The following is a 10,662-nucleotide window of genomic DNA, read 5'->3' as shown; positions in this document are numbered from 1 at the left end:
AATTTGGGATGGAAACATTTTTGCGGAGGGAGGGAATGTAAATAGCCTCACAATGGGTCCAACTGCTCTTTGGGTAGGCAACAGAGCTTGTGGGGAGGGAGGCAGAATTTGGCAGGAATAAAATGGTGTCATAAAAATGGGAGGGGAGGGTGTTTTCATAAAATAAAATTACTGGAAAGCATTAAAGCATTAAAGTTTCTTGCTATTTCGATTAATCATGCAGCCTCTCTGAAGCGCCCTATAAAACTGCTGTGTGGCACTGGTTTGTCATATTCCTACTTGGGGAACTCCACAAGATTCTCTGCATTTAACTCCTCTGGCTCCTGGAAAATTCTGCTTCTGAATCAGAGACAGTGATCACAAACCAAAGCACACTGCCTGACACGCAGTAGGCATGAGATACAACTGGAATGAATCTGACAGTTGGAGACAAATTCTGCCAGATCCTTTTTTCCCTACCTCAGGCGGGGTAAACTCCATTAAAGAACTAGAGCCAGGGGCCCAGGACAGCTAAGTGACGGGCCCAGCAGTCCGGGACGAGCACTAGCTTGGCAGTGGGGAAAGCGCGGGTCAATTTGGAAGCCGGCAGGGGCGGGGCTATTGGGCCGGCCAGGAACGGGCCACAAGGTCTGAAGTAACTTCCTTTTTTTACCTTCTTTCTTTCTTGTCTTTTTGAAATAAGGTCTCGACAGCGCAACGGCGCTGGTCGACGAGTCCTGAGAGCTCAGGGGGCAGGTGTGGCGCCGCCACGCGGTCGCGCTCGGCCAGTTGCGAGTCGCGCGGGCGGCTGGGAGGAGCGCCCAGAGCGTGGGGCGGGCCCATGCGTAGGGCCGCGCGCCGGCGCAGTGCGCTCCCCGGGCAGTCCCGGAGGCAGTGGATTGTGGTTCCGGTTCCGTCACGGAGACACGTGAAGGTCGGTGAGTTAGTGCGGAGTTTGTCTCGGCACGCGTGGCCGCGCTGGGATGGAGTCCTCCTCGTCTTCCTCCGCAGCGGGTCTGGGCTCGGTCGACCCTCAGCTGCAGCATTTCATCGAGGTAGAGACTCAGAAGCAGCGCTTCCAGCAGCTGGTGCACCAGATGACGGAACTTTGTTGGGTGAGGAGCCTGGGGCTGGGACCTGGCCACTGTACCTACTTTCCTGCCCTTGCCTCGCGCAACTCGCCACGACGCCTGGGATTCGGGGAAGGGAGAGGACCCAGAAGCACCCCTTGGTTTCCTTAGGTTCCTCAGGTCGAGCCGGAAGGGAAAAAGAGTGACTCCGCTTTTCAGAGGGCTGTCACGCCGGACCTCGGCTTTGTTAGTGCAGAGGATTGGAGATCATAGAAGACTTATGCCGTTGTCCCAACCAGCACTTTAGGCACCTAAGGTTGAAGCTGCCAATGCTGGTCACCAAGACTGATGAGAGCCCCAAGTACTGGGATTTCATTTTTGGCACCCTGAGTCCCAGAGAATCAGTGAATCTCCTGTCCCTGCATTCTTCAGAGTTTGCCTTGATTACTCAGTTGCTCTAAGCGTCCCTCGTGAGAAGTGAGTGGCTCTGGCCCACTAACTATAAAAGTGGGGTAATCTCTATCAACATACACACTTTTTTGCCTTCTTGTTGGATGGTTGTGTAATACCAAGCCGTTTCAGGTCTGAAGGTTGAGGAATTGAGTATGCCCTGTGAGGGGACTTTGGCAAAAGGGTAGAAGGCATTTATTTGCAGCTTGGGATCAAAGTGTTCTCTGGCAGCCAAAGACAGCATAACTGCCCTGCCTTGACATACAAAATTCACAGAATTCAGAGGACAAGGATAATTTTTCTTGGAAGTGGAGAGTCTGAGGCTTGTGTACACAACAGAGAATAATGAACGAAATTCATTTGAACCATAAACTTATGGTATTGCTGGACTCTGACCCTTAAAAAGTGCTTACTCAACTCCTGTCTGCCTTGAACCAGAGTGCTTTGATTCTTTTAAAAAATCTTATTCATTACATTTGGACCAGCAGGTGGTGTGGTTAAGGACTCCTTTAAGAATCTGAAAGCTGTGGGCCCTTTAGGAAAATGCATACAATTTTCCATTCGTCTTGAGAGAGGATTCAAGAGCCTCTGGCTTACATAGACGTTACAGAATCTCCAGGCATAGATATTCTTTTTTCCTTTGGTAGGTTTTAGTGTGTCTTAAAGACATTTAATGCAAGCAGCATTGTAGAGTTCTAACCAAATTCAGCGAAGGGTTAACTTCCCTTGTATTTTGCTACCTATCTTGCTTTGTAATATCTCAGCTCCACCATTTTCTGGCCCCATGACTTAGGACAAAGTATCTCTGTGCCACAACTTCCGTCTTTGTAAAATGAAAATTAATAATAGTATCTATTCCATAGGGTTGTTGTGAGAATTTAATGTAAGGCTGTAGAAAATTGCCACAAAGTAAGCTGCCAAATGTGAACTATTATTAACATATCAGATACTGTTTTTAGGTGAAGCTTTTCCTCTAAGCAACAAGAAGCTCCCCTTCCTTTTTTTTGTCAAGTTCCCTTTGTGATTCTGTATCTTGTCCTGAGCAGGAAAAGTGCATGGACAAGCCTGGGCCAAAGTTGGACAGTCGGGCTGAGGCCTGTTTTGTGAACTGCGTTGAGCGCTTCATTGATACAAGCCAATTCATCTTGAATCGACTGGAACAGACCCAGAAATCCAAGCCAGTCTTCTCAGAAAGCCTTTCTGACTGACCTGAGTATTACCTCTTTGGAAAAGGAAGGTAGTTCAAGAAATGAAGAGCAGTTGATGGGATGGTTGAAGAAAAGGCTGTGGGCGGGATCGGCTCGCACCTTTGTCACTCTTGGGACATCCTGTCATCTGAGAATGAACAAAGACCAATTTTTGTGTGTGTGGGTGGTTTGAGGGTCAAATGTGTTTGGGGTTGTGTTTTTTAATGCTAATCTTGGGGAAACAATTGACAGATGAATGGAAAACTCTACTAGATGTATATTACTGTATGTGGGACAATGCTTTCCTCATAGTCCCATTAACTGCTTCCTATAATTTTAATAGTGGAACTGCTCTATAATTTGATAGTGGGACCACATAGGTAATAATCTGTTATTTATGTGGATTCCTTTCAGATTTCTGGAGAGATCAATATACATCTTTGTGTCTCTCAGAAAGGGCAGCAGTGGGGGAAAGAGTAATTTGGTACTTGACTGTAGGCCTCCTTATCTAGTGTTTGATTATCAGTGCTGGAAAAAAATGTATGGAGTATTCATACAGTACATTTCACCTTTCTAGATTATCTCCCTCCCTTATGCTGTGATTCACTTAAATATCTATATGTAAAGTACAGTCTTGAGCTAGTACAGGTAGCCTGAGAGTCTAGAGGCCTTTAGTTAAAGGAATCTAGCCAGCGAACATAATTCTCATACTAAACTGCCACAAGGAAGAAGTTAACTTACCCTGTATGTCAGGGTCCAAAAAAATTTAAAGATGTGCCTAAATGAAAAAATAAGTTATAAAGATTTAGGCCAGTCAAAAACTAACAGCAGTTTCAGGTAGAGGTGCATGCCTAATGTAAATCAGCATAGTTTCCATTTACTGCGTTCTTTTAATCACTGAAATAAAAGCTTCTACAAGATTCAAGTCTGATTGAGAAGGCTTTCTATTCTGGTTATCACCTACACCCAGGAGAGATTTGGTGTGGGCTGGTTCCAAGGCTGAAATGTAGTCAGCCTGGGTACCTGTTCTGTGCAAATTATGGCACAGTATTCCAGGGACCCCTGACCTTTTTGTTAGAAAAGAGAACCTAGAGATGAGATGGAGAGGGAAGGAATTCAGTGCTGATGGTTAGTTCCCTGAGTGCAGTAGAAGAGATGGATTAGTGACTGGATTCCCCTCCTCTTACTTTAGATCCTAGTGGACTGGAGTATAGACATAACGTAGAACTGCTTGTTGGGGGCCTCTAGTGCAAATCCATGAAAGTTGAGAAATACACATTTCTAGAAGCCTCAAGTCCCTGTTTAACTTCCCACCGTATAGGCACTACAAGGAAATTTTTAAAACTCCTGATGAAAACACAATTCACCAAACATTTAAGTACCTACTCTGCCGGACACTGTTTTTGGTGCCAGGATTTCAGCAGTGCACAGAAGCAGTCCCTGCCTGTGTGGAGCTTCTGTTTTAGTACGGAGAGACAGGCAACAAACACATCCATCTGTCAATGTAATGAGTGCCAAGGAGAAGAAGCAGAGTAAGGGTGTCAGGGAGTGTTTGTGGGGCATTGTTATTTTAGCTAAAGACGATTGGAGAAGGTCTCTTTGGGGAGGTGGCATTTCAGCAGAGACCTGAAAGAACTAAGTGACCAAGCCATGTAGGTATCTGAACGAAGAACGTTTCAGGTAGGGGTGACGCTAAGTCCAAAGGCCCTAAGGTGGAACTGCATGCTGTGACACCAGTGTAGAAGAAAAGTCGAAGGTCAGTATGGCTGGAGTAAAATGAGTAGAATAGTAAGGAATATGGTCAGAGACAGATGGGGAGGACGGCGGGTGGGGATGTGCTGATCATGTAGGGCGTTATAGGCCATTGTGAGGACATGGCTTTTACCAAGCAAGATGGGGAGCCGTTTGAGGGTTTTTAGCAGACAGTGACGTGATATAACTTAAGTTTTAGCAGTGCCTGGCTGCTGTTTGGATAACATGTACATGGTAAAGAAGTAGTAGTAGCAGCAGCAGAGTAGTAGGAATAATGGCATTCGAAGTCCAGGAGAAATCAGGCTTTTAGGATGGGTATCTGGTGTATACCTTGTATCTATATGCCCGTGTTGATTTCCCCCCCCCCCATAAAATTTAAGTGTTCATGTAACACCTCAAGTCATAAAGGAAGGATCCTTTAGTATTTTCCATATTCTTACTTCTTCCTTTTTATTATATATTACTTATTATATTTTTTACTGTATCATTATTTCTTATTCTTCATTACCTGTTAAAGTATTCTCATTACCTTTAGACACAAACTGATATGTCTGTTTTACAAAGTATTATTGCTTGCTTAGCTAACATACATAATGAGAAAGAGGGTCTGTCAGATTCATGGCAGTACGCTTGAGCACCAAGTATATTGTCGACGCTACTAGGCACAGGACAAGGGGAACGAAAAGGTAGACCATTTGCCTGCATCCTCTTGGAGGTTACGTACCAGCGCAACAATTTGAGCTCTTGTTTGTTTTGTCAGCCTAAGATATTTATTTTCAGAACCTTGATAGAAAGGGTACTGTCAGCCCTAATGACATTCAAAGTCCTCATTTCAAATATTCAGGGTAGAAAATTCAAGACTCTATAAAACAAAAGGATTGGATTAGCAGACTCTTCCTGAAATGAAAAGAAGCCTAAGATATAAAATATAAATACAAAGCTGCTCTGGTGGTGGAGGTGTCTGGAGGCCTGCTTGCTATTGTCTCCTGCCCATCCTATGCACCACCTCCCCCTGGTTCCTAAGGCACTGTCTCAGGACCTCTAGGGTTTATGCAAGCATACTGTGAAAACTGGAACCAGACTATCCCTAAGGCCCCCGCCCATGAATGAACATTAGGGGTAATGGATACAAGGAAATCAAGCAAGAACTTGATATTTATTTATGCTAACAAATCTCCAAGAGGAGTGTGAATTAAAAAACATAAGTCAATAAACCCCATGTAAAATAGCCTTTACATGGAAAACAATTGATGGTCCTTTTTAAACCAAGTTTTCCTTGTATCAATACCTTAGTGCAAAATTTTGGCCTAGGGAGATTTTAGTCCAGAGTCCTCCCAATAGGGCTTCTTGTAAGACTCCTCATGCTCCCTCTCAGCCTCATTTTTTTGTTGTTGGCATCTTCTGGACTCAAAAGAGGTTGATAGAGAAAAGTCTGGTAACCTTCATTTTCATTCCATGGAGGAGTAAGGGTATTGTTTACATTTACTGATCTTAAGTTAAATGACAGTAGGTATGGACCAAAAGGGATATCTCAAAAGCTATAGAGGAAAAATGGCCAAGAGCTATGGAAAGGAAACCACAGGAGGTACCACTAAAATTGTTAAGGGCCATATGCTGCCATTTCTTGAATGGCAGAGCAGGTCATGACAGCAGTAGGGAAAAGGAAATACTACATGGGAATGACTGCATAAGTACTGAATATATCCAAGGCCCTGTTCAGATAATTTATCTGAATGCTTACACAAATCACAAGGCAAATCAAGAGTATCCAGCCCAGGGCTGGTTTTGTGATTGGCTTCCCTAAAACAGCTGCTCAAGGCAATGTCCAAACTTGATACCTGATGCAGAAAGTGAGCCAACAGAAGAGCAGATGAGAATATACACCCGAGGTTACTCTGGTCTTCCTGAGGTCCCACTATGAAGACAAGTAAGTGGAACTTATCACAATACACAGGGCAAAAAAGATGAATCCTGCAATAAAAGAATTGAATTACTATTTTAGCACTTATATAAGAAATGCTAAAGCTACTTGACAATTAAATCATTACATTTTTAACACCTTAACAAGTGAGCAGCATTTGAGCAATTAGCTGTTTAATCTATGAATTAAAAGTTGTGTATCTAAAGCTATGTCTTGGAAAAATCCCTCAAAAAGGCAAAGCCTAGACAATATAATTATGCTACACAGAAATACATAGAAGGGATAATTAGGATATGGCAAACCAGGATTCAGAGGTACTGACCAGGAACTCCAGATGAGCAAAAGGACCAACAGAATTTTGAGATGTATCTGCAATATAATAATAATAGCTATGCTTTATTGAGGGTATGCATATTGCTTGCCACACAATGTACTAAGTATTTTACATTGAATCATCTTTTTAAAAATTAACAATTCTGTGTGAGAGGAGCTATTATCATATTCATTTTACAGATGGAGAAGCTGAAGCTCGGAGAAATTATTCAAGGTTACACAGCTAATAAGTTATAGGAATAGGATTTGAGCCAAGGCAGTTTGACTCCAGAGCTCATGGACTGAAATACTATACTAAACTGCCTCCTAAAGTGTTTAAAGATAGGAAGTAATGTTTCTCTAGAAGGTGGGGCCAGAATGATGGGAACATTTCATTCTAGAGATGCCATCGTAGAGTGTAAAGAGCCGGAGTTTTAGAGTTAGGCAGAACTGGGTTCAAATCTTGACTCGGCCAGTACCTGCGTGACAATAGGGAAGTCACTTAACCTCTGATCCTCAGTTTCTTTATAAAAAACTTAGATGGTAATGCCTACCTCACAGGGTTGAAAAATGAGATTGCATGTAAAGTGCTTGGCACACTGTAGGTACTTTAATGTAGCTATTATTTATTATTATTATTCAGAACTGAGCATCTTTGATCATCCTGGCAGAGCTGTTGTCTGGGAGAACAAGAAAAAAGCAAGAAGTCACTTCATGAAGCTAACTAGTTGATAAAGTGGCGGAGCTAAAGGAGCATGTAATGTTAAGAAGTTTGAGTTTTATGTTGCAATCAATGGATAGCTGTTGGAGAATTTTAAAGTGGAATAATATAATATTTTTACTTGTTTCATGACAAAAGTACTACCTGCATGTTTTAAAACTTTCAAACAATATAGAATTGCTTACGATAAATGAAAGTCCTCCCCTTACCCTCATATATGCATTTAGAAAGATCATTTTCACAGCTGTATGGTAGTTGGACTAAGACTAGGAGAATAGTAAGGGTATTTCGTTAGTTCAGGCAAGAGACTGTGGAGGATTGAATTCAGAGAGTGGAAGTGGGGATGGACAGGAGGGGACATGTTAGGAATATGAGGGAGCTGTGAGAGAAATCTGGAGTAAAGTGGAGAGGGAGTAAAACAGATTATAGGGAAAGAGGTAGGGGATAGAATAATGTGCCAGTGAGACCATGCCTTGGGATTCAAAGGGCAGCAAAAGTGACTGGGAAAAGAGGGAGATAACACAACTGATAACGTTGAACAGGCTTCAGAGAAGAAGTTACACAAATGGCCATCTCCATGGGTAACCCCTGGAATTTATTGCTGCCCTCCAATTTGAGGAACATAAGCATATCGCCAAAGTCAGAAGATTACTCACAATGTTCTATAAACTTTTCACGGGAAAAGTTAGAAACAAGCCAAGAGGAAAAAAAAAGGTAAAATATCATTTGAGTTTTAACACTGTATTCTGATAAGGTAAGGAATGAGTAGAAAGGCAAAAAGGAAAAAGAAAAAGTAGGGAGGCAGGGAGTCAGCAGTACAGTCATGCCTACAAGGGGATTGGTTCCAGGACACCACCCCCCCGCAGATAACAAAATATGCAGGTGCTTGAGTCCCTTATATAAAATGTAGTATTTGCATATAACTTACACACATCCTGCTGTATGTATATTTTAAATCACCTCTAGATGACGTATAATGCCCAATACAATACAATGTAAGTGCCATGTAAATAGTTGCCAGAGTTCAGGAAATTAAAAGTTTTGCTCTTTGGAACTTTCTGGATTTTTTTTCAGATGTGGAACCTGTGGATACAGAGGGCCTACTGTATTTGTTAAACTGTCCTTCAGACCTATAGTTATTTCCTTAAAGTTTAAACCATTTGCTACATAACATGACTGACCTGTGTACTAAACCAGTATTGTTCATATTAAAAATCTCAGGTGGTCATGATATTGCTAGATGTACCTTGTCACTACAGAGGAAACATTATCAGCACGGCTTAGTTGTTTTTCTCAACAGCTATCCATCATTATGTGGTAGCATACACCACCAGGTTGAAAGAGTTGATCCCCATTTTTCAAGCACTTTCTTTTTTTTCTTTCCCTTTTTTTTCTTTCCCTTTCTTTCCCTGGCAGGTCCCAGGGATGCTTTATTTTCTTTTTTTCTTGAAGCTGCCAACACTTTGAGGTTCTTTCCATCAGATTAACTATAATTCCTAAGCACTCCTTTCTCCACAAGACAAGCATATAGGCTCTTAGCATAGTAAGGGTTTTGCTTTGAATCACCATGGGAGAATAGACATGGGACAACATGCAGAATAAATACAGGGAAGTTACAAAGGTTACAGAATTTTACAAATTTCTAACAGTCAACTCTGATTCATATTCTCTTCCTTACTGATACAGTGATTACCAAGATCTCCTTCGGTCTTTTTTCTTTAGTGGGCTTTCAGCTTCCCCACTTCACACAAAACTCAGAAGCGAAAAAAGAAAGGGTTATTAATTTTGTCTACATAAAAACTTGTGAACAGCAAAAACTTCCATAAACAAAGTTAAAAGAAAAACAAATGGGGAACAAATATTTGAAAATTTTCTACCAAGGACCTAATTTACTTATGTAAAGGGCTCCTACAAGTCAATAATAAAAGAACAATCACTCGATAGATGGGCAAATGATATAAAGAGACAGCACAAAGAAATGCAAATGGCACTTGAACATGTGAAAATATGTTTATATTTAAGAGAAATTTTAAAACCCTGCACTGAGCTATCATCTTTGTGGGTGCAAGGAAGCAGGTACTCTTTACTGGTCAGAATGTAAATTGGTACCACCTCCATGGACAGCAGTTTAGCAATATCTACCAAATTTATAGATGTATAAACGTATTCCAGAAATATGACTTCTAGGAACTCATCCTGCAGATACACTCACAGGTACAAAATGAGGAACCTCTTTATATACTGATATGGAATGAGCTCCAATACATATTGTTAAATTAAAACAGCAGTATTTAAGACACAGTATGCTACCATTTGTGAAAAAGGGGGGGATTAAAATACATGTACACATTTGCTTGAATAAGCATAAATTATCTCTTGAAGGATATTGTTAACATTGATTGCTCGCAGGGAGAGGAACTGGGTGGTTAGAGAGTAGGAGTAGGAGGTACCCAGTAGTTTGTAGATCCTCTTGGATTTTTCTTTTTTTTTTTTTTTTTGCGGTACGCGGGTCTCTCACTGTTGTGGTCTCTCCCGTTGTGGAGCACAGGCTCCGGACGCGCAGGGTCAGCGGCTATGGCTCACGGGCCCAGCCGCTCCGCGGCATGTGGGATCTTCCCGGACCGGGGCACGAACCCGTATCCCCTGCATCGGCAGGCGGACTCTCAACCACTGCGCCACCAGGGAAGCCCGGATTTTTCTTTTTTTTTAACATCTTTATTGGACTATAATTGCTTTACAATGGTGTGTTAGTTTCTGCTTTACAACAAAGAGAATCAGTTACACATATACATATGCTCCCATATCTCTTCCCTCTTGCGTCTCTCTCCCTCCCACCCTCCCTATCCCACCCCTCTAGGTGGTCACAAACCACCTAGCTGATCTCCCTGTGCCATGCGGCTGCTTCCCACTAGCTATCCACCCTAAGTTTGGTAGTGTACATATGTCCATGCCACTCTCTCACTTCGTCACAGCTTACCCTTGCCCCTCCCCATATCCTCAAGTCCATGCTCTAGTAGGTCTGTGTTTTATTCCCATCCTACCCCTAGTCTCTTCATGACATTTTTTTTCTTAGATTCCATATATATGTGTTAGCATACGGTATTTGTTTTTCTCCTTCTGACTTAACTTCACTCTGTATGACAGAGTCCAGGTCCATCCACCTCACTACAGATAACTCAGTTTCAATTCTTTTTATGGCTGAGTAATATTCCATTGTATATATGTGCCACATCTTCTTTATCCATTCATCTGTTGATGGACACTTAGGTT

General features: G+C 42.1%; 1 protein-coding gene across 2 annotated transcripts; it reads left to right on the top strand.

The window, feature by feature from the left end:
* Nucleotides 1–849: 849 nt before the first annotated feature.
* On the top strand, nt 850–8,431 carry TIMM8A (translocase of inner mitochondrial membrane 8A). 2 transcript variants are annotated; one of them, XM_007119012.4, is made up of 3 exons: nt 880–1,094; nt 2,546–2,736; nt 7,315–8,431. In XM_007119012.4, exons 1-2 carry the CDS (start codon nt 963–965, stop codon nt 2,705–2,707), a joined length of 294 nt encoding a protein of 97 aa, XP_007119074.1. In that variant the 5' UTR covers nt 880–962; the 3' UTR covers nt 2,708–2,736; nt 7,315–8,431. The 2 variants fall into 2 exon arrangements, with proteins under 2 accessions (XP_007119073.1, XP_007119074.1); XM_007119011.2 differs by lacking the exon at nt 7,315–8,431 and having other exon boundaries at nt 850–1,094; nt 2,546–3,611.
* Nucleotides 8,432–10,662: the final 2,231 nt, after the last annotated feature.

This window comes from Physeter macrocephalus, chromosome 21 (assembly GCF_002837175.3).
Source record: "Physeter macrocephalus isolate SW-GA chromosome 21, ASM283717v5, whole genome shotgun sequence".
Lineage (NCBI taxonomy): Eukaryota > Metazoa > Chordata > Mammalia > Artiodactyla > Physeteridae > Physeter > Physeter macrocephalus.
This window is presented reverse-complemented; position numbering and strand designations above follow the sequence as displayed.

What these genes read in the sequence shown, in the direction of transcription:
- TIMM8A (XM_007119012.4), top strand. Translation starts at nt 963, where the DNA reads ATGGAGTCCTCCTCGTCTTCCTCCGCAGCGGGTCTGGGCTCGGTCGAC. An exon ending in AGATGACGGAACTTTGTTGG is followed by an intron (nt 1,095 to 2,545) that starts GTGAGGAGCCTG and finishes TGTCCTGAGCAG; the next exon opens with GAAAAGTGCATGGACAAGCC.